Consider the following 25,221-nt stretch of genomic DNA (forward strand, 5'->3'; position numbering starts at 1 on the left):
TTGGGCACATGCCCAAATTTGCATGCACAATGTTTGGGGAATTTTATAGAATTAGGGGGGAAATAACCAGCTTTCACGTTAGTGATCTGTAGTGATAGTGACCGGTGACCAACATTAGATGTAAGTTTTAATTTTGGTTGGTTTACAGATAACTGGCTAAGCCAATACTCAGCTCTAGCCAGTTACCTTTAAACTGGCCAAAGATATCCCACATTTTCACGCGGCCAAATATGGTCTCTTAACTAGCTTTTAAAATTGTCAGATAGCCGGTTATATCGGGTGATATAACCAGCTATCTGCTAGCCACAACTGGCAATATTCAGTGGGAGATAGCTGGTTATCTCCCACTGAATATCGCCGGATAGCTGGTTTTCTGGCACTGAATCAGACAGAGTCGATCCTGGCCTGTCAAATGCCATTGAATATCAGGAAGGGTTGATTATTGACCCCTGAAATTTTATATTACTAATCATTCCACCTTACTCATATATTTATAAAGCTCTGTCATATCCCACTTCTATCATCTCTAAGCTGAAGAGACCTGATACATGAGCCTTTTTTCATAAGGAAACTGTTCCATCTCCTTTATCATTTTTGTTATCCTTCTCTCTACCTTTTCCAGTTCTGCTATATTTTTTTTTTGAGATGGGGAGACCAGAACTGCAAGCAATATTCAAGATACAGTTGCACCATGGGTCTACAATGAGATAGTATGATGTTCTCTATTTAATTACTGTAGAAAACAGAAGTGACAACCTCTCCTCAAGTAGCCACTTTCAATCTAAGATTTTATTATGAGTCATCAAAATGCTTCTGGTGTACAAATGACCCGACACTTCAATGTTTCAGCACGTGTTGCCTGCGTCAGGGGTCACTGGACATACACTGTAAATAGTGTATAACATAAATCATAAGAAGAATATTGAAAACCTTTGATTTTTTTTTATATATTAGTTGAAAAGATATGCAAAACAATTAATGAAAAACATAAGTCTTCTATACATAAAAATAAACCTTCCATACATACAGAGAAAACTATCCATACATTGAAATAAAACAACCAAAAGACACACGGAAAATAACAAAAAGTTATGAATAATACAACTCCCGACTGCATATATAAAAATCAAGGACAGGTCTAAAAACTCTGTATGCTGTTGGACAAAGGAACAAAATACATAATACATACAATGAAAGCATCATCTATAAAATCTTTATCCAAACCACGATATAAACCCCCGGATTCTATATAACATGATTTAAGTTGTGCATGCAAATCCAGTCATATTCTGGATTTATGCACACAACTTAATTAGATAACAAGCCAATCAGCATTGACAATTGCCACTTAATAATCAATTATTGACACTAATTGGCATTAATTAGAATTTACGCGCAGAAATGTCTAAGCATATTCTATAACATGATGTGTGAAATTCTAAGTCACAAAGTTGAAAAGGGGTGTGGCCATAGTTGTGGAATGGGTGGGTCATGGATGTTTCTAAAATCTACACAGATGGTTATAGAATACACCTGATCCGCGTGTAATTTAGGTGTTGGCATTTAGTTTCACTTGGCATAACTGCCCATGACTAAATTTAGTCATGCAGATGGGTATTCAGAAATGTAGGCCTATTCTATATCTTGAATTGATAATGAATGTGACCGTTGGACAGGTCTTTATCTGCCGTCACTTACTATGTTACTATGTTACCATATTAATTGGTCACTAACAAGCAATTATCAGCACTAATTGGAACTAATTAGAATTTACAAACAAAACTGTCTACACATACTCTGTAAAGTAGTGCATGTAAATCCTAATGCATGGATCACAAACGGGGGCATGGTTATGAGAGGGATATGGGTGTGTCATGGGTGTTTCTGAAGATTACAATCTTTGCTTAAATAAGACATGGACATTTACACCAGTCTTTAGTTGTTATAAACAGGGGCATAGCCAGATCTACCGTGGGAGGGGGCCAGCGCCCAAAGTTGGGGGCACATTTTGAGTGCCGCCCTGCTGCCACCCCCCCCACCACGCCTCGCTTCGCCTCACCTCCCCCACCATCACCGCCGCCTAGCACCTTCTCGCACCCCCCTTGCCTCCTCACACTCCCTTGCCTCGCAAATACTTTCACGTAAAGGAGTGTCAATGTGCACAGGACAGGAAGAGCAAGAAGAGCAGGGCAGGAACGCGGCTGAACCGGAGACGGCACTGAAGAAGGCTTCGGCTGGTGGGGATTGGGGACCCCCGCCAGCCAAACTAGGGGCATTACATAATTTGCAAGGGCCCAGGCCCCTGTGACCCCCCCCCCCCCCCCCCCCCGTAGCTACGCCTCTGGTTATAAATGATTGCACCTGAATTTTAGTTGCAGGGACAGCCACTACGCATATCCTATAAGCCGTGCCTAACTTTAGGTGAGGTTTATAGAGTAGCACTAAGTGACCTCCCCATACTCCCCCAGTGGTCACTAACCCCCTCCCACACTAAAAAAATTAAAATAAAATACTTTTTTGCCAGCCTCTATGCCAGCCTCAAAAGTTATACCCAGCTCCCTGACAGCAGTATACAAGTCCCTGGAGCAGTTTTTATTGGATGCAGTGCACTTCAGGCAGGCAGACCCAGGTCCACCCCCCCCCCCCCACCTGTTACACATGTGGTGCTAAGTGCTGAGCCCTCCACACACCCCCAAAGCCCACTGTACCCACATGTAGGTGCCCCCCTTCACCCATAAGGGCTATGTTAAGGGTGTAGAATTGTGGGGAGTGGGTTTTTTTTGGGGGGGGGATTTGGGGGGCTCAGCACCCAAGGTAAGGGAGCTATGCACCTGGGAGGCATTTGTATATATTTTTTTAATTTGTAGAAGTGCCCCCTATGGTGCCCGGTTGGTGTCCTGGCATGTCAGGGGGACCAGTGCACTACAAATGCTGGCTCCTCCCATGACCAAATGCCTTGGATTTCACCGGGTTTGAGATGGCCGGCATTTTTTTCCCATTATCGCTGAAAAACAAAACCGGCGATCTCAAACCCGGCGACCTCTGGCATTTGGCCTTGCTAAACCGGCCATCTTTTTCAAAAATATGGTTCTGACCAGCTGTTGCACCGCTGCCAAAATAGATCGCCAGCGATCTATTTCGCCGGCGACATTCGATTATGCCCCTCCACACTATACTGTATATGTCATTGATGATTATGCTGGTGACTAAGAACATAAGAACAGACATACTATGTCAGACTAATGGTCCATCTAGCCCAGTATCCTGTTTCCCAGCATTGACCAATCCAAGTGACAAGTACCTGGCAAGATCTCAGAACAGTATGGGACCCTTTTACAAAGCTGCAGGGTTAATTTTACCATGTGCACACACACTAAAAAAAAATAAAATTAATTTTTTTGGCATAGGGGGTATGTCTGGGGCAGAGAGTGGGCATGTTCTGTGCTAATTAATTAGCACAGCTATATTGCTGTGCACTTACCAATTGGCGCATGCTTAGCACATGAGCCCTGTAAAGGCTCACGTGCAAATCTGTTGTAATGGCTATGAGCTAATGGCAGAATTAGCGTGTGGCCATTAATTCCAAAAATAGGAATTTCAGTCATTTTACCCCAGTGGTAAAAATGGCCTTAGCACAAGGTCACACTAAGGCCACTTTATATAAGGGTATAAGGGTCCTTATATATTTAATTTAGACCTGCTGTTCAGTAGGCCTACATTAAATGGATAATTTATCTGTTTAGTGGCTGAATATTGCTATTAATTAGATAAAGAACAATTTTATCTACGTTCCTTCCCCAGTACTAGCCCCTTATTATACAAATAAAATCTGTTTATCAAGTAAGTTAAATAACCTGATTTTAGCGGTATAACAACTGAACATATATAGATAAGCAAGTTTTGTTTTTGCCACCTGCTTTGAAGATCAGCCCCAGGAATTTTTAGCACAGTATAAATGCTATTGTAAGCATTCTATCATGCTGTCAAGCTAAAACACCATACTGAGACATCCCAGCCAACTCAGATATTGAATATTGCATATATATTTTCTAAAGAAAAACAGTAATAAAGGAACCCATAAAAAATAGTAGTTGGAATGATGGATTAGCGGACAGATTGGATCCTTATCAGTCATAAACACTTGGAGGGCAATTCCGTAACAAGTAGCTTACATTTATGTATCCTCTGTGCACCTAAATGTACAGAATACTGACATTTAGGATGGAAGTTTTAGGAGGCTAGGGCTTTTCAGCTTGGAGAAGAGACGGCTGAGGGGAGACATGATAGAGGTATATAAAATAATGAGTGGGGTGGAACAGGTGAATGTGAAGCGTCTGTTCACGCTTTCCAAAAATACTAGGACTAGGAGGCATGCGATGAAACTACAGTGTAGTACATTTAAAACAAATAGGAGAAAATTTTTCTTCATCCAACGCGTAATTAAATTCTGGAATTTGTTGCCGGAGAACGTGGTGAAGGCGGTTAGCTTGGCAGAGTTAAAAAGGGTTTGGACGGTTCCTAAAGGACAAGTCCATAGACCGCTACTAATGGACTTGGGAAAAATCCACAATTTCGGGAATAACATGCATAGAATGTTTGTACGTTTGGGAAGCTGCCAGGTGCCCTTGACCTGGATTGGCCGCTGTCGAGGACAGGATGCTGGGCTCGATGGTCTTTTCCCAGTATGGCATTACTTATGTACTTACGTAATGTGGGCTACTGTTAAGGCAAGTTATTTTACCACTGATTTGTGCTATTTAGCCCAGGTCCATTTTAAGCAATTTAAACCCAAGTACTAATAATGCAGGTAATGGTCAAGTACTCCATCTTAATGGTGGACCCACATTGATAACTTTCACCCATTTGGGGTATGTTTACTAAGGTGCGTAGCGTTTCTAACGCACCTTTAAAGTTAAGGTGTGTTAAACACTAACGCACCTATAGATTTCTATAGGCACATTAGCGTTTAACAAGTGTAAGCCATTTACATGCGTTAAAATGCTACGTGCCTACAGTGCACTTGTGAAAACGTCATTTGGGTGTCTAAGTGGTATTGTACAAATTGGCACTGAAAAAGCATCATGCGTATTTGTAAGGACAGTGTACGCACAGCCTAGCGTAGGCAGGGCAGACACTTGGGGGCTCCTCTTATGAAGCTGCGGTAAAAGGGGGCCTGCATTTTAACACATGCCGAGGCTCTCTTTTACTGCAGCAGGTAAAAGGCAGGTTTTTGTTTTTTTAGGAAATGGCCATGCGGCAAGTGAAGCACTTGCCGCATGGCCATTTTGGATGGGGGAGCACTTACAGTACTACTACCCATTGAGGAGGTGGTGGTAAAGGCTCCCGCGCTAACCTGGCGGTAACTGGGCAGAGCATGGCACTGCCCGATTACTGCCGGGTACACTCTGGCGCTACAAAAATAAAAATCGTTTTGTAGCATCGGATATGATGCACGCTGGGGTAGCCCGACAGTACTTCCCTTTTAGGGAGTGGTAAGCCTGTGTTGGTTTTACCGCTGCTTTGTATGTATGTATGACTGTAAGTAGCCTGTGAGCCTGTTCTATTTAGATGCATCATTTATGCCAGGACTATGGCAGGTGTAAATGGGGGGCATCTAAATGTACACTTATACCCCTGGATTCTATATATGGCGCCCAAAATTGTGCACCAAAATTTGGCACGCATCGGGTATAGTCTATAATCGAATATGCAACTTGACAAATGAGCAGTTAATTGCCAATAATTGCATGCTAATGATCATTAGGGGGTAATTCTTTAACTGGACACAGCAGAACCTTTCCTAAAACAGAACCAAGGTGCCTTCGTTCCATTATAGAATACTAGTGTAACCTAATATCAGCACCAAGGGGCCCTTTTAGTAAGGTGTGCCTAAAATGGCCTATGCTGTTGTAGGCGCATGTTTGGATGCGTGCAGGTCAATTTTCAGCGCGCTTGGAAAAAAGGCTTTTTTTTTTTGTGGCCTAAATGAATGTGCAGCAAAATTAAAACCGGTGCATGTCCATTTTGGCCTGAGACCTTACCGCCACCCATTGACTTGGTGGTAAGGTCTTACACGCTAACCAGGCAGTAATCGGACAGTGCACGTAAATTGCCGATTACAGCTGGATAAGCGCCACGTGGTAGAAAATAGAAAATATTTGCTACCGCCTGTTTTTGGCGCATGTCAAAAATGGAATTACCGCCCGGGGCTTGCGGTAGCCGGGGCAGTAGTTCCAATTTGGCGCATGTTGGATGCGCGTAGGTGCCTACCGACTTAGTAAAAATGCCCCCTAGCATCCAGGTGTCCACACTTATGTGACCACCCAAATGTGGCAGCAGCATGTGCAGCTTAAAGAGGGGCATAATCGAACGAAAAACGTCTATCTCCATGGGCGTTTATCTCCGAGAACGGGTCCGTGAAGGGGCGGACCGAACCATATTGTTGAAAAAAATAGACATCCATGTATGTGTGCACATATGCATACTGTATATATGCTAATATTCTAAATATTTGCATGCATAATATGTGCAGATATATTAGTGTCTAGTTTAAAGAATTTCCCCTTTAATGCCTTTTGATTCCACTTTATTAATATTTGTGCAATTGCATGTTATAATTATATAGAATAGCTTTTAGATTCATTTCTCGAGACTGAGATCCAGCCTTTGAAAATGTTGCTTTCTATGTGTGTGGAACATCCATGTCCGTCACATTTGACCTTGTCATTGTTAAACCAAGGTACTGATATTTGAGGCGACGGTTAATATATTCCAGATCTGTTTTTACCTAGACCACTGCAGAGTGAAAGGTTGAATTGCAGTTTTAACACTAACTAAATGCTAATTTGTCATTTATAGCTACACACAGACCTGGATCCTGGAAGCAGCAAAATCAAGTATATTCTGTCAGGAGAGGGAGCTGGGACAATCTTTGTAATCAATGACAAGACAGGAGATATCCATGCAATGAAAAGACTTGACCGGGAAGAAAAGGCTGAATACACACTAACTGCTCAAGCAGTGGATGGGGACACAAACAAACCTCTGGAGCCTCCTTCAGAATTCATTATTAAAGTTCAAGACATCAATGACAATGCACCAGAGTTTCCTAATGGACCATATCATGCCACTGTTCCAGAGATGTCCGTTGTGGGTATGTATGCATAATCATTCCAAATATCTTCTTTTTTTTTTTTTAAGTCACACTTTAAAATAGTCTTTTGACATCAGTGCTGGTTTGCTGATACATAAAAAATGAAACCATTTGGATGTGAATTATTTCTAACATACATTTGCAAACCGTATTTGAGGACAATTTTGCAACCACACAATAGACCTGTGATTTCCGTTTTGGAGAAATGAAAGTCAACTGGCAGTGGTATAATGTCTCACACAAATGCTTACATAATTTAAACTGCTATTTGGCTTTCAAAATTCCTGTTAAAATACAGTATGATGGATTTTGTTTTTCACGTTTTCGTATTCCAGTTGTAATCTTCATCTAGATTTGCCATTAGTCAGAGCATTTTTGTGTCTTTGTGTGTGTGTTCTGCACATATATTTTACTGTATATCTCGGAAGAACACCATGATTAATTTAGGAGATATATCTGTGTCTGACTTAAGTAGTCTGACTTCCCTGTCCTTCAAATTATACTTTAGAAAAATCTGAAATGAAGAAAATGCATCATGTTGAGGTCTTATTCTATACAGGTGTTTGCATATAATCTCTGTGCAATTCTTTGCAATAGTCAAAAAGTAGATTTTTCTCTTCCTTCTTTCTTTCTTTCTTTCTTTCTTTCTTACTTGACAGTTTCCTTATTGCCCTTTGGGATTTCTGTTTTATTTATTTTATACTAGCCGTTGAGCCCGTAAAAACGGGCTGGTATAGAGGTTTTCCTCCCCCCCGCGGTCACCACCGCTCCCCTCCCCCTGCGAAGTCGCCACCGCTCCCCCCCCCCTCGAAGTCGTCGCCGCCGCCACCCCTCCACCTGGTCCGGGCCCTCTCTTCACTTCTGAACTTACAGATCCATTCGCCGAACGCAGCAACGGTAGCAACGTCGGCGGCGCAGTTTCCCTCTCTGTCCCGCCCCCCCACCCCGTCATCACGTATTGACTCGGGGGCGGGACAGAGAGGGAAGTCTCTACTGCGCATTTGCAGTGAGTACGGTCACTCACCGTTTATATATATTGATATGTAAAAAATATATACCTTCTCCTTGACATACAAATGTCATTCAAGATGATTTCCAAATAAAATAATGCAGTAGCATACTATAATGATACCTAAAATCAAAGACATGGAAAGGCTTTTCGTGCTTTCCTTTCACTTCATCAGGTAGACAGTTCCACTCAACCTCTGCTCTCACTCAAAATGTCCTCCTTCTCCAGTTCATCATACTACACCAGGGAAAACAAATGAACTTCTCAAGGAGAACCTCAATAGCTACTACTACTACTAGTATTTATCATTTCTATAGCGCTACAAGGCATACACAGCACTGTACACCATACACAAAAAGACAGTCCCTGCTCAAAGAGCTTACAATCTAGATAAGACAGGTAAACAGACAGAACAATTAAGGGTAAGGGAATAAATAGGTAAGGATAAGGACAGGGCAAGTGAGTAATGGTTAGGAGTCAAAAGCAGTGGTAAAGAGGTGGGCTTTAAGTTTGGAAGATGGCTGGCTGGAAGATACTGAATCAATCTGTGCCAACATTTGAGGATGTTAATTATGAACAAACTTCAAAACCATTTTGAATAAACACCACTCTTGAATAAGCAACCCAAACAAGTACTGCAATAACAGCATTGCACAATATCTCACCGGGCCAATCAATTCCACACCACCTGAAGCTTTTTCAATGAGAAACCCAACATACCCACTTATTGCATATTACAGCTATCCAAAATATTAGCTACAACATTTTGAACTACAGACCAAAAAGCACCTCTTGTCAAAAAGGTCTAAGTCTCCACACCATTCACAAGTCAATATAAAATTGATGCAACACTGCTGATATGTGCCTTGCCCAAACGCCATCATCCTCCATCAACACCCCCAGCACCTTAACAAAGTCCACACAAGGAAGGCATTCTCTCCCCACTATGGAGATGATTTGGTATCAAGAGTCTTCCTCTGCAACTGCCTGGGAATTCTTCCACTTGTTTTGCATCCTTTTACATCTGAGCTTAGCCCAATGGATGCAATTTTGGTTATGGCTTATGCTCCAAAACTTGTACTTAGATCTTTAGTGGACTCGATGAATAGCTACCCAAGAGTCAACTTTTTTTTTCTGGTTAGCTCCATATCTTTGGCTTCAGCTTCTGTTTTTTGTACGTGCTGAAACAATTTTTTTTTTAAAGTAATTATTGAAGATACGCTTTTTTAAATTGGCATTTGGGGAGCATAGTGTATAATTTGATTGCCAACTTCTGATCAACATACAAAGTTTTACCCCTCCCTTTCTATATTTGGGTGATGAATGATATAGAGGCTCATTTTGAAAACTGGAAAACATCCAAAAAGTGGCACAAAGTGGCAGATAAACTTTTTTTTTTACAAAATTTCCAAATTGTTAATTTTGAAACCCATTTAAAGATATTTTTCTATGCAGTTAGTATGCAGTGCATTCAAATCACAAGGTAGCGTGACAGGGGCGTGTTGGGGGTGAGATTTGGGTGCTCCCAAAACTTGCACATTTTTCTGCCATAATGGAAGAAAGCAAAAATGTCCAGGGCTAAAAGTTAGACGTTTTGGTTTAGACCTGTTTCAATCATGACTAAGTCACAAAAAGGTGCCCTTAATGACTACTGGAGGGATTAAGACATGACCCCCCCCCCCCTTACTCCCCCACTGGCCACTGATCCTTTCCCATACCCACAAATGTGAAAGTAACAGTACATACCAGCATCTATGACAGCTTCAGATGTTATGACCTGTCCTATTAGAATAGCCAACAGGTCCATGGAGAAGAGTAGTTGTTGGTGCAGTGAACTATAGAGAAGGGGACCCATGCCCATATCCAACTCTAACTGTTACACTTCAGGTGGAAAGTGTGAGCCATCCAAAAACCTACTGTACCCATATATAGGTGACACCTGCAGCCATAAGGGCTATTGTAGCGGTGTACAGTTGGTACAGTAGGTTTTTGGTGGGTTTTGGAGGGATCACTATGCAATATAAGGGAACAAATGTGAGATGTGTACCTGGGACCTTTTACGTGAAGTCCACTGCAGTACCCATTAGGATGCCCCATTGCTCTGCTGGGATGTCTATGTGGCCAGTTTACTAAGAATGCTAGCCCTCCATATAACCCAATGGCTTGTTTTTGTGCATTTTTCCCTTGGACTTTTTTTTAATTATTATTATTATTTTTGAAAATGCTCCAAAAGATAGATGCACTGAACACAAAAACATCTAGCAAATGTCCATTTTCAAAACAAAAATACAGACATTTTTCTGTTTTGAAAATCGCTATGTTCGCCACTCGATTTTTGGACGTTTTCAGCAAAACGTCTAAAATCGGATTTATGTAGATGTCATATTGAAAATGCCCCTCCACATCTTTCATATCATTTAATGGAGTTCTTTTCTTTACTTGAAGTTCATTTTATTGTACACTGCTGTTATCCTAAAAGTCTAGCGGTATATTCATTTTTACAATAATAATAATAATAATAATAATAATAATAATAATAACAGCATATATCTGAAGTCCAGACCCCAAGGCTATTTCCAAAATCCTGCAATCATGGGTCCTAAATCCAGCCACTGGTATCATCATTGAACAAAGACAATGACCCCCCCCCCCCCCCCCACTCTTCATGCTCACACCTCACACCCTTTTCAAGTCCAGTGGACCCCTCCTTTAAAAATCCCTGGTGGTCCAGCAGGCCAAGCCCGACCCCCTAGTTGCCAATGGCCCTGGTAGTCTAGTGGAATTCTCCCCCCAGACCCCTCCACATACCAAGACCAATTGCAACTAGGGGGTTGGTCCCAGCCTGGGTCAGGTTAGTGGGGATTTTAAGGTTGGGGGGTCAGGATGGGTCCACTGGATCACCGGGAATTTTTTTAAGGTTGGAGGGATGGGAGGGATCCATTGAACTACCAGGGAACTGAGCACATTGGGAGCTCTGGACATGTGCACAAGAACTGTGCTTACCGCACAGCTCTTTTGGGCATGCGCCAGGAACATTCCGATCCCTTTATCGACCAATTCTCAATGCACATTGTGCATATAATTTGTATGCTACTAATGCTGAGCATTGGCTAGTAATTCCGACTTGGTGACCCAGCTAGTGTTTTCCAACACTGTTCCCTTCAGTGCTGGAGTTTTGTGCATCTCCTCCATGTGCTTTGAAAACGAGCCCCATAGTATTGTACCAGTCTGGGGATCTGTAATAGGAAAGTGCTTTTCAGAGGTAGCATCATACTAAACACCAACACCAGTTATAGCATTGATTTTACTTTTATTTTATATAGGCAGCGTAGGCATGAGTATGTTTTTAAGTGCAAACCTCTCTGCTGCTTCACTTCTGGGATTCCTCTGCTCAGTCTGAGTAAACTTACATACATACAGGATGTAATTTTAACCACACACTGGGAGGGCAGTTTTATAAAAGCTTTTTGCCATGGGCAAAGCACTGTTTTACCTGTGGAAATGCTTTTGAATATTACCCTCTAAGTGCATGCACGCTACAGATATATCTGCAAATCAATATTTGATGAATGACATTCATTGAAAAGAAAATTAGTGTTACATTCTTAAGGCAGCCCATATAAACCTGGAATGAAAGTGATTTTCAGGAATAATTTTTCTCTCAAGGTGCTATAACACGCACAAATGTTTACTAGAAAATCTTCTGCACCATTTAAGAAATAATACCTTGTCAGTCACTCATTCAAACATCGCTCTTACTCATTCTTATGTTAAAGCAGGAACTTGAAACTAAGAGGTCTGTTACTAGAAGCATTCCCCCCTCTGTTTTTTGTGCATTTGGAAACAAACCCTCAGATTCTATATAATGCTGAAATTTACACGCAGATCAAAGATTGAAGTGCAAATTAATTATCTTATAAGCCAATTAATTGCAATTAATGTCAACTACCAAATATTGCAGTTAATTGGCAATAATTGAAATGTGTGCATGCATCTCCCCATACCCTATTATATAACCCCATGTACCTAAATCCCTAACATTAAACTCATATTTCAGGGGAGTTTCCAATTATGAATTATATCCTATGGGAGGGAATTCTGTAAGCATGTGCCTTTAAAGAGGCGTATATTTTAGAATGAAATGTAGACACCTGCTTTCTTAGGTTGCAAGATCCGAGACAACATGGTTTTACCAAAGGGAAATCGTGCCAAACAAACCTCATTGAATTCTTTGATTGGGTGACAGGGAGAATTGAATCAGGGACGAGCTGTGGACGTAATTACTTAGATTTCAGCAAAGCTTTTGACACGGTTCCCCACAGGAGGCTCTTAAATAACTGGATGGGCTGAAGATAGGACCCGAAGTGGTGAACTGGATTAGGAACTGGTTGACGGACAGACGCCAGAGGGTGCTGGTGAATGGAATTTGCTCGGAGGCAGCAAAAGGTGAGTAGTGGAGTGCCTCAAGGATCGGTGCTGGGGCCGATTCTGTTCAATATATTTGTGAGTGACCATTGCCAAAGAGTTAGAAGGTAAAGTTTGCCTATTTGCGGATGATACTAAGATCTGTGACACCCGGAGGGAGTGGAAAACATGAAAAAGGACCCACGGAAGCTAGAAGAATGGTCTACGGTTTGGCAATTAAAATTCAATGCGAAGAAATGCAAAGTGATGCACTTAGGGAGTAGAAATCCACGGGAGATGTATATGTTAGACGGGGAGAGTCTGATAGGTACGGATGGGGAGCGGGATGTTGGGGTGATAGTATCTGAGGATTTGAAGGTGACAAAACAGTGTGACAAGGCGGTGGCCGTAGCTGGAAGGTTGTTAGGCTGTATAGAGAGAGGTGTGACCAGCAGAAGAAAGGGGGTGTTGATGCCCCTGTATAAGTCGTTGGTGAGGCCCCACCTGGAGTATTGTGTTCAGTTCTGGAGGCCGTATCTTGTTAAGGATGTAAAAGAATGAAGTGGTGCAAAGAAAAGCTACGAGAATGATATGGGATTTGCATTACAAGACGTAAGAGGAGAGACTTGCGGACCTGAACATGTACACTCTGGAGAAAAGGAGAAACAGGGGTGATATGATACAGACGTTCAAATATTTGAAAGGTATTAATCTGCAAACGAACCTTTTCCGGAGATGCGAAGGCAGTAGAATGAGAGGACATGAAATGAGATTGAAGGGGGGCAGACTCAAGAAAAATGTCAGGAAGTATTTTTTCACAGAGGAGAGTAGTGGATGCTTGGAATGCCTCCCGCGGGAGGTGGTGGAAATGAAAACGGTAACGGAATTCAAACATGCGTGGAATAAACATAAAGGAATTCTGCTCAGAAGGAATGGATCCTAAGGAGCTTAGACGAGATTGGGTGGCAAAGCCGGTAGCGGGAGATGGAGATGTGCTGGGCAGACTTATACTGTCTGTGTCAGAGCGATGGTGGGAGGCGGGACTGGTGGTTGGAGGCGGGGATAGTGCTGGCAGACTTATACGTCTGTGCCAGAACCGGTGGTGGGAGGCGGGGCTGGTGTTGGGAGGCGGGGATAGTGCTGGGCAGACTTATACGGTCTGTGCCCTGAAAAGGACAGGTACAAATCAAGGTAAGGTATACACAAAAAGTAGCGCACGTGAGTTTATCTTGTTGGGCAGACTGGATGGACCGCGCAGGTCTTTTCTGCCGTCATCTACTATGTTACTATGCTTTCTTAGGTGTTGGAATAGGGGAGCCACAGATGCCATGGCACCACCAAAATATTGAGCACAGTCCAGTGCCTCCCTCCTATTCTCCTTAACACAGCTCTTCCTGACACAGTGTGCAATAGCATTGGTAGCAGAGTACAGTTTAAAATGAGAACATGTACCTCCAAGCCTACCATAGAGCATCTTCTAGCCCTGAGAGTGATAGAGCCCTGTGATGCATCCTGCTCCCAAAGGAAAGGTACGTCAGAAGAGTGGGATACAACAGAGAGTTACACCACTCTCAGGGATGGAAGAAGTTCCCTCAGAGAGCTCAGCCATGTGCATTCCAATTTTAGGCTGTACTCTGCTACTGGCACTATCACACATTATGAGTCCTCTCCTCAGTCTGCTACCTTAAAAAGATAACGAGCAGGAGGAGTTGCTGCAAGGGAAGAGGAAGCCAGTGCTGGACCATATGGAGACTGGGAGATCAGTCTCTTGAGCTGAGGGGGGCAGAGAATAGAGGGTTTGTGGTGGACCATGTTGGAAAGGAGATGATGGATGACATCAGAGACAGAAGGAGAAGAGAGAAGTTGTATTGCATGGAGGAAAGGAAGAGATGGCAGATGCTGAATGGAGGAGGGGTAAAGAACAGAGATGGGTGATGTTGGATATGGGAATAGGGAACTAGGGAGACAGACAGGGGATGCTGGATGTAACTGAATGGGGGAGGGGAAGGAAGGAAGGGGATGCTGGACCTGGGGAGAAGGAGAAAGAGGAGAAGGGAGGAGAGTTTCCAAGTTTATTACATACCACACCATCAAAATCCTTTTAAGCAGTTTGCAACAATAATGAACAGAAAAAAGGAAAGGAAACAACAAAAAGAAAAAGGAAATATTAAGATAAACAACAATGAAACATAAGATACTGTTAGAACCAGAAATCGGTATTACCATTCCAAACCACATACACATACATCCATTCACACAACAGAGGAGAGAAAGGAGAAAGCTAGTGGGTAATGTGAGATCAATGGAAAATGGGAGCGTGGCATTAGGGGAAGACAGGAGGAGATATGCCTTGGGATAGGGTCTAGTGGGTGAGGTTGGGGTTGGAGCTTGGAGTCCCCCAGACCAAAAGGTATTCTGCTGCCCTTGCCTATACTGTATAACAGCAAAAAATACTCAACTATAAGTTAGGTACAGATAATTATGCCACCCAAAAAACATGAGTCCCATTCCTGCTCCACTCAAACTCTATGTGTATGCTTACCTGTAAAATATGTGCTATGAAAGAATGCATGCATTTACAGTATAGTGCTTAATCAGAATTTTGTCACATATACATATGTATATTACTACTACTACTATTTAGCATTTTTATAGCACTACAAAGCGTACGCAGCGCTGCACAAACATAGAAGAAAGACAGTCCCTGCTCAAAGAGCTTACAATGTATATGTCATTACATGAAAGTTATACATATAAGTAGAAAACCTATGTCCGCTCATTCTGTGCTCATGTGTGTTCCTCCCCCTTCCAAACATGCACTATGCAAGATAAACACTATTCTGTAAATACCTAGTATTCTAAATATTTATATGCATAATGTGTATGTAAATGTTAGTTCCTAGACTATAGAATTTCCCTTTTAACATTTTTTAGTTCATTTGATTATTAATCTTTGAGCATTTGCATCTTACAATTATATAGAATAACTTGTAGATTTGATTCTCAATAAGACTGAGACCCAACCTTTGAATGATTTACATATGTAAAAATCCAGACATTTTGATACATTTTTTGTAGAATTATTCTCACAGTGTGTTTACAGTCAAGGTAGGGTAATAAAAGAATTACATGGAAATGGAAAAATATATTCTATACACCATCATACAGCTATGAAACAAGGACAAGTAGAGGAAGCAAGGAAAGAAGGAGGTGCTATGGAGGTCATTGGAAAAGTTATTCCCATGAATTTGTGGTCACATAGGGGGTAATTCTCTATAGATCCCATACGGTTAGGTTCCAGGATTATGCATGCTAAGTACAAATTCTATATCAGCAATTGCACACACAATAATTAACTGGCTGTATGAATTCCTCTTTCTATGTACTATCTGTAATTTTAAAACCCTTTATAAAATTACCCACAGTGAATGATAGCCCATGGTCTGCACTTGTTGCAAACCTAATAAGGATGTAAAGATTTTTTTTCATGGGTTTTAATAGAGTGTCTGAAAATTTACCTTATGAATAGGGCTAAATCTTCATGAGACACAACACTCTCTTTGACTACCCAAATGTCATATTTATACTAAACACACTCACACACACACACACACACACACACACACACGTACCAAAGCATGAGAATCTTCAGATCTTCAACCAGACATAATCAAGTCATAGTCAACATCAAAAGAAGAAAGTTTTTTTTCTATCAGTATAGATTGTTCATGAGAAAAATTACACAAAAATATGTTACATACTTTCAAATTTAAAATGGAAAGAGTTCTGCATTATTATACAAAAACCTTTCATTAACTGAACAGTGTACGTCAGGAAAGTAGGTAATAGAATATTGGGCAGCAAAAGCTTCAAGAAATTAGACTTCCATTCTATTCTAAACCTGCTTTTCACAGAATAACACAGCGACTAACATCAAAGTGCAGTAAAAATACACTAATGGTAATTTTCAAAGCCATTTCCATAGGTAAAACAGTTCTTTATATATAGACATGAACTGGAAAATAAATGTACACCCAATATTCAGGTGAATGTGTACATGGCCTGCTTGTTACATGTGGTAAGCTGAGACAACCCTGGTGTGCTTTTCACAAGTGCACGTGTTAGATATAGAAGTATGTACTTGTTGATTAACCTAGAAAACCTGAGTCCTCCAAAGATGAGGTGCAAACGTAAGCAACAAATTATCTGGGTTAATGTTGGAAATGGAAGCACACATACTTTAGATTTCAAAAATCCAGCATAATCTATTGGGGAAAAAAAGCATATGTGTGCTTTTAACTGATCAATACATTTATATAACTACCTTATAATGCACATCATAAATTCAGTATATAATAAATACAATTAATAATTAATACATAGATATCTCACCTACCTGACTTCTCCTCACCTATCTCTCACTGAGGATCAGTCAATAACTCCAGTTCCCTCTCTTCTTAGTCTTTGCAGAAAGGACAATTGCCATTTGGTAATTACCTAAGGGTAACATTTCTCCTCGGTAGCCAGACTGACCTTTCCCTGGGGCTCCAAGTAATTCTGGAATTAAAACCTGGCCTGGGACTAGATGCTAATAGATGCTGCTGCGTTTGCTATAAGCTAGAGATGTATTGAATTTCAGCTGAACCACCTCTTCACACTATCCACTAGATTCTGTATAGGTCACCCAAATTTGGGCGAGGATCCCAGATCCACACGTAAACTAATCAATTAGGCATTAAAATTGTTGGAGTTAACAAACAATTAATTGTTACATGCAGATCTCTCTCTGCTCTATGCTATAACATGAGTGCCTACATTTCATAGCATGGCCGTGGCAGAGGGGGAATAGGCAGATCAGGGGCATTCACAGAAATTAGGTGCAATGTTTTAGAGTACCAGCATTTACATGCCTAACTGCTATCAGTTAGGTGTGAGCATTTATACCAGCGTTGGCAAGACAAAGTGCTCACGCCCAGAGTTAGGTGTGAGAAGCACGCTGAGCTATTATTCTGTAAAGGCTGCTCTTAGCTTAGCACAGATCTTAATGATGCCTAGTTTGGGGCATTTATATTCAACCTATTGTGTAATAATAGATCAATTTATCATGTCTAGCCTTAAAACATTTTGAAACTGTTTCTGTAAAATTTCATCTATTGTACATTTATTTGAAAATCATATGGTCCATTATGCCTTTTGATTGTGATTGTACTTGTATTTGTGATCCTAGATTGTTGTGACTCCTGATGTAGGCGGTTATGCCGAAACATGGCAAGGTGTTAAGTCCTTCTTCTGTACTTCCACTGTCTTGGGGGGGGGGGGGGGGGGTTGTTTTTACACATAACTGTCAGTCCAGTTTGTATCATAATATATCTTCTGCTTGTTATTTCTTAACCTCTAGGTTCCTTTTTATTTATTGTTTTTATTTATTTTTATTGGTCCTTCCCTGCTTCATTTTTTATAGTTGTTTTTTTTCTTTTTTGTGTGTGTGTGTTTCGCCTAATTTTAGGAGCCATTTACTGAATCGGTCCCTGTTGGTGCTGCAAACAAATCTTGAACATAGACCTGAAAGAAATTGTGTTGTGCACTTTTTCTATTGTAGTAACAAATTATTTTTATCGAAAAGATGTCTGATGGTAATAATAATGGGGTCAATAATGAGCCATAGCATTCAGTGCTTAGCCAAAATACTGGCCTCCATGATTGAACTGAACTGGATATTCAGCCCTGCTACGTGGACAATGTCTAGTGCTGAACATCTGGCTTCATTGCTAATCCAGAAGTGCCACCCAGTTAGCAGTGATAGTCAGACCACTAACTAGGTAGCTAATTATCCCTCCGAGTGGGAGGGAAGGTTGATGGAGATCTATATCAGTGACATCGGGAGGGAGGAAGGAGGATGCTGATTCATTTGGGGTTCTCAGTAGGGAAGAGAAATAGAATGGGAGGGGGCCCTATGTCTTTTGGGTTAGTGTCCAGAAGAAAGACTAGCTCATGTTGGGGGGATGTTATTAGTACATACCTTGATAGTCAACCTACTGTAGAGGAGTATATGGAGGAGTAGCCTAGTGGTTAGTGCAGTGGACTTTGATCCTGGGGTAACTGAGCTCAGTTCCCACTGCAGCTCCTTGTGACTCTGGACAAGTCACTTAACCCTCCATTGCCTCTGGTACAAAATAAGTACCTGAATATATGTAAACCGCTTTGAATGTAGTTGCAAAAAACTCAGAAAGGTGGTATATCAAGTCCCATTTCCCTTTCCCTATTTGAGATTCTACATGGAATGTTGCTACTATTGGAGATTCTAGATGGAATGTTGCTACTATTGAGATTCTGTTGCTACCATTTGAGATTCTACATGGAATGTTGCTATTCCGCTAGCAACATTCCATGTAGAAGCCTGCCTTTGCAGATCAGCAACGTGGCCGCACAGACCGCATTGCTGATCTGCAAGGGCAGGCTTCTACATGGAGTGTTGCTAGTGGAGGAGTAGCCTAGTGGTTAGTGCAGTGGTCTTTGATCCTGGGGAACTGAGTTCAATTCCCACTGCAGCTCCTTGTGACTCTGGGCAAGTCACTTAACCCTCCATTGCCCCTGGTACAAAATGAGTACCTGAATATATGTAAACCCGCTTTGAATGTAGTTGCAAAAAAACCTCAGAAAGGTGGTATATCAAGTCCCATTTCCCTTCCCTTCCCTATACAGTTAGCTAACCAAGCAAGAGGCTGAAAATCTGCACAAAGCCTAAATATTCAGTGTCAGAACCCACTGATTGCCAGCAGCTGAATATTGACTGGATCAGTAATAATATTACTGTTGTTGCTGTTTTTATTGGTGTCAATATGTAAAGGTACTTATCCAGTTAGAAAGTGCTGTGAACCACAGAAGTGCCAGTCAGAGGGACATTCAACAGCACGAACTGGATAGGGATGCCATATATTTCCTCCAACTGCTTGGGCACTATCTGAACTGTGCTGGGGGAGTTTGTGGGTGGGGCTTGGGTACAATTAGTGGTTATATGGTAGCTGCCATATTCAGTCTGCTTACCAGGTGATTACTGGGTAAGGTTAGGACAAGAAAAAAGATTGTCCTAACTTTATCTAGTTAGTTAGCTAATTAACTCTGGCCAGTATTTAGTACAGGCATAGTTAGGACTGTTTTTTCTGAGTCCTTTCTGCCCACTTAGCTATGGGGGCGCCAGCACTGAATACAGGTCCTGAATCCTGTTTGACTCTGCCCCTGTAATGACCTTTTGTGGCCCGGTTCCAAAATAGCTGGTTAGTGATGATATTCAGCAAAACGTCCCAGTAAAGTGCTGCTGAATTTTGGCAGATAGCTGGCTCCATAGTCGTTGGAACATGGAATACACAGGTGCCGTGGAATCCCCCCCCCCCAAAAAAAAAAATATATTCTTTCCTGCCTCGTTCCCCCATTAGATGTTTATTCTCTTACTTTGCTCCCCCATGGTGGTAAATCTATCAGCTGCACAAAGGGCATCACGCAGCTAGCCGGAGCGGGGCCCTCAGCATCTGCGCATGCTCATGGCTGGCTGCTTTCTGTCCCCTCCAATGCAGAAATTCAAGGCTCCACACTGGCCTGCTGCAAGATGCCTCTTATGCAGATGATAGAATCACTGATTTGGGGAGAGCAAGATAAGGAAATAAATGCCTGGCACTGGTGGCAGCAGTGGGTAAAGAAAGAAAGAGATGCTGAACACGTGGGGAAATGCTGGACAGCATGGGCAGGTGGAGGAAGGAAAAAAAGGAAGGAAAGAGATGCTGAACACGGGAGGGGAGGGAAGGAGGGAGATGCTGAATTCCTTGGGGAGGGAAGGAGGGAGGGGAAGGAAGACATGCTGGAGAACATGGGGGAAGTTGAGAGAGAGGGAAGGACAAAGATTCTGGAGACTGTGGGCAGGATTAGGAAGGAGGGAGGAAAGGAAATAAATGCTGGGCACAATGGAGGGAGACTATGGGATGGTAGAGAAAGGTTTGGAGTAGGGTTGGGGGTAGAGCTGGAAATGGAATTGGAGCAAAGCTTGGGCATCCCCAAACAAAATCACTATAGGCAAATCACTTGTCTGCCAGCAGTGTTCAAATTGCTTACAGGAATAATAGCAGAAGCAGTCCAGAAACACTTGGAAAGGAACAGTTTGTTTCAAGTAGAACAACAAGAAAACTGTCAAAACATCAGAGGCACCAAAGTTCAGCTTCTGATTGATAAGATGATCCTGGAAACCTGCAAACATTAAAAAACAAAACAAAGCAAAAAAAAAACTTGAATGTAGATGGATTGATTATAAAAAGGCCTTTGACTTGTTGCCACTGAAAATGCATGGAGATGACTGGAGTGAGTGACAATATCAGAAATGTTGTGCAGAAAGCAATGTGTCAGAGGAAAACAGAACTGACAATTAGCAGTGAAAAAAGTGGGTTAGATGGACTTCCGGAGAGGGATATGTCTCACCTTTGTTTGTTTTTTATTTTGTTTTTGCAATTGCTAAAATTCTAGACTGGAAAGACATCTCCAAAATCTCCCATTTACCCCAAAATTCTATATATGGTGCTTAAAATTGTGTGCAAAGTTGGACACAATAAGGGGGATTTGTGCCTAATTTAGAGATTAGGATTTAAACCAGGGTTTACTTGGTGTAAATACTCACATCTAAAGTTAGGTGCTGATCCCGGAGCTAAACATATTCTATAAATCGCACCTAACTTTCAGCGCTTGTTTATAGAATAGCACTTAGCATGTTTTTTTTTTTTCAGTACTATTTATAGAATTTGGTCCTTACTGTACATAGATGATTTGTAGATCTATAGAAAATCATAACTGGAAATTGAATTACTGCTAAACATCATCTGAATAGTCAGTGAAGATATTGCCATGGAATTTGAATTAAACAAATGTGTTACCCTAGCTATATAAAAAGGGCAAAATGGTTGCCACTGAAGACAATTGCCTTGTAACAGGATCAATGAAGGACTAGACAGTGAAGGAGCCTACAAAATATCTGATCATCCTATAGGCAGATAATCTCAAATGTATCATGGTAAAGAACATTATCAACAAAGAATATATACTAGAAGGGTTAGAAGAATCTTGAAGACTAAACTTCATGGTGGAAATGCCATCAAGACTAACAACATCTGGGCTATACTTTTTATTAGACAGGGTACAGAATTTGTGAAATGGACACAGGCGGAGCTAGAAGTCTGGATCAAAAGCAATAAAAAGAAACCCATAATGCTCAGTGATGTTGACAGGCTTTATCTTCCCTGCACAGAAGGCAAAAGTAGAGACTAAACAAAGATGATTCACCACTGGAGATGTGAGTCCAACAGTCTCCTGTTCTATATTTTGGTTTATCTTCCCTGCAGTATAGAAGGAAGAAGTTGGATGCAGGTGCTACAAACAGTGGAAAAGGAGAAATGAGGCCTGGTAGCCTACATTAACAAAAGTGAAGAGGATGCATGACAACTAGAACATCAACAAGGATTACTTAAGACCAAAGAAGCTAAGTAGGTTTACAGACAAGAACAAGTAAGAACTGAAAGAGGAAAGTGGTGCAATAAACCACTCCATGGACAATTACATAGAGGACACTGAAAGAAAAGTCAACAAATCCAAAATGTGCAGTGGTGGAAGACTGGAGTCCTGAAGAAAAAAACAACAACAACAACAAAAGATTTATCATGACAGCATTTATTGCATTTGTATCCCACATTTTCCCACCTATTTGCGGGTTCAGTGTGGCTTACAATACATTGTGAATGATGGAAATTCAATGTGTTACAGTACAATTATGGGTTACATTATGAGGAGTTGTGGGAAGACAAAGTCAAGTCAAAACAGCATTTAGAGCGTATAGACAGTGGAATGTTACAATGGGGAAAAGATAGGGCGATATAACAATAGCACGACAACCTTAGGGTGTAGCAATTTTATAAGTGGGTGGGGTATTAATTGTGGTGAAGATACGGGTAGGAGAATTCAGAAGAGAGTTTGTTGATGCATTTCTGTTAGTGTGTGTGGACTTCATGTGTTTTGATCCTTGCAGTAAATTTTCTCGAAGAGATAAGTCTTTAATTGTTTGCAGAAGTCTGTTAGTTCGTAGATCGTTTTCAGGTTGCGTGGTAGTGTATTCCAGAGTTACGTGCTCATATAAGAGAAGGTCAACGCATGCAGTACTTTGTATTTTATGCCTTTGCAGTTAGGGAAGTGGAGATTGAGGAAAGTTCGGGATGATCTTTTAGCGTTTCTGGATGGCAGGTCTATTAAGTCAGACATGTATGTATGGGCTTCACCGTGGATTATTTTGTGGACTAAGGTGCATACTTTAAAGGTGATACGTTCCTTGAGTGGGAGCCAGTGCAGTTTCTCACGTAAGGGTTTTGCACTTTCGTATTTTGGTTTTCCGAAGATGAGTCTGGCTGCTGTATTCTGGGCTGTTTGAAGTTTCCTCAGTATTTGTTCTTTGCAGCCTGCGTATAGTAATAAATGCAATAAAGGCTAAAATTGATAAAACATCCACTGACAGCAAGTGTTACCTGTGCAAAGAACAAAAGAGACTGTGGACCACCTAGCTACTGGTTGCAAAAAAGATCATCCAGACTGAGTACAAGGGAAAGTGGAAATGGAAATGGGACTTGATATATTGCCTTTCTGAGGTTTTTGCAACTACATTCAAAGTGGTTTACATATATCCAGGTACTTATTTTGTACCAGGGGCAATGGAAGGTTAAGTGACTTGCCCAGAGTCACAAGGAGCTGTAGTGGGAATTGAACTCAGCATCCCAGGATCAAAGTCCACTACACTAACCACTAGGCTACTCCCCCACTCCAACAAGGACAGACACCATAAAGTAGTGGCCATGATACAATGGAATATCTGCTGAATGATACTTGCCTGTAATGAGAAATTGGTTGGATCACAAAATCAAGACCATGGTAGAAAATGGACAAATTAAAATCCTCTGGGACTTCACAAAACAGACTGATAAACACTTGTTGCGTTATTTATTTATTTATTTATTTATTTATTGCATTTGTATCCCACATTTTCCCACCTCTTTGCAGGCTCAATGTGGCTTACAATAATCATGAACAGTGGAAATACACTAGAAAATAGACATTTAGTATTACAGAAGGATCTTGGGTAACATGATAATGATAAGACATGATAGTGGTATAACAAGCATATATTGTAAGACAGCTCTGAATATATGTGGAGGAGTTGTGTATATTCATATTGGGATTGGAAAAACGTATCACAAATGTTGCAATACAAGGAGACAGCCACATTGGAGGCAAACAGTTGGAGAAGATCATAAAATATTTTGACTTTAAGAATGAAGATTAGTGGCTTTGGTAAAAGCCTACATTTGTGGTCCCTGCAATAATTGGCACTCTTGGAGCAATCAAAAAACCTGTGACAACATCTGAACACACTAGACATTTAGAAAATTACACATCTGTGAACTACAAAAACTTGTGCTGCTTGGAACTGCCCACATCCTGCATTGATGCTCCTCAATATCCTAAGATAGGGGCCCTTTTACTAAGCCGCGTATGCATCTATGCGCACCCAATGCACGCCAAAATGGAGTTACCACATGGCTCTTGCGGTAATTTCATTTTTGCCACATATCTGATACATGCGGCCGAAAATAGTTTTAATTTTCTGCCGGCATATTGGATGTGTGGCAAGTGGCATTTGGCACACGTAGGTCATTACTGCCCAGTTACCGCATGAGACTTTACTGCTATGGCAATGGCTGGTGGTAAGGTCTCAGTCTCAAAATGGATGCGCTGCAATTTTCATTATGCCGCACGTCCATTTTCAGCAAAAATTTAAAAAAGGCCTTTTTTACTGGTGCGTTGAAAAATGATTCTGCGTGCACCCAAAACCCGTGCCTACACTACTGCAGGCCATTTTTCAGCACACCTTAATAAAAGGACCCCCTTATTGAGTCGGACTTCGTATTTAGAGCTCCAGATCCAATCAAGAACATCTGGCAGACTGTGTAAAACCACGGTAATGACAATAAAAATAATCTGCACAAAAGCAAAAACCAAAAGAGTTCCTCATAAACAGTCCAAAGTGTAGAAACCAAACTTAGAATACAAAAAATACTTTATTATCGAAATTCAATATCGGTTCTTCAATCCAAACTTCTTGAGAGAATGGAATTCCAAAGACAAAAAGGAGCTATCAAATCAGATCCAAACATTTGATGAATTTTCAAAGTGGCTGCTTAAGCCTCAACAATAGGCACAATAGTGAGATTCAAAAAATCTAATATAATAAAACGCACCGTGAACGTTCTAATGAGGACAACGTTCTGAAGCCATCTGACGTCACTCCCTGGCTGTAGGGTTCGTGGCGTTCGTGGTGTGAAGCCACCCAGCCGTCTCTGCCCCGCCCTCGCGTCTAAACAAACAAATCCGGAAGCGAAGCGTCAGGGAAGGAGGTGGCGCTCCCGACGTCTAGCCTTCCCTTCGCTGTGTTCCGCCTTCAAAAAAAGGCGGAACACAGCGAAGGGAAAGCTAGACGTCGGGAGCGCCGCCTCCTTCCCTGACGCTTCGCTGCCGGAAACGCCACGGAGGTAAAGTTAAAAAGAATAAAAAAAACAAAAAAGGGATGCATGGATGCGAA

General features: G+C 41.4%; 1 protein-coding gene across 1 annotated transcript in view; it reads left to right on the forward strand.

The window, feature by feature from the left end:
- CDH8 (cadherin 8) overlaps window positions 1-25,221 on the forward strand; it is a 590,312-nt gene that overhangs the window by 195,296 nt on the left and 369,795 nt on the right. Inside the window, exon 2 of the mRNA XM_030204496.1 lies at window positions 6,859-7,153. Coding sequence (XP_030060356.1) covers window positions 6,859-7,153 — 295 coding nt within the window. The remainder of the gene's footprint in view (window positions 1-6,858; window positions 7,154-25,221) is intronic.

The sequence above is a fragment of the Microcaecilia unicolor genome, chromosome 5 (genome assembly GCF_901765095.1).
Source record: "Microcaecilia unicolor chromosome 5, aMicUni1.1, whole genome shotgun sequence".
NCBI classification, from domain to species: Eukaryota; Metazoa; Chordata; class Amphibia; order Gymnophiona; family Siphonopidae; genus Microcaecilia; species Microcaecilia unicolor.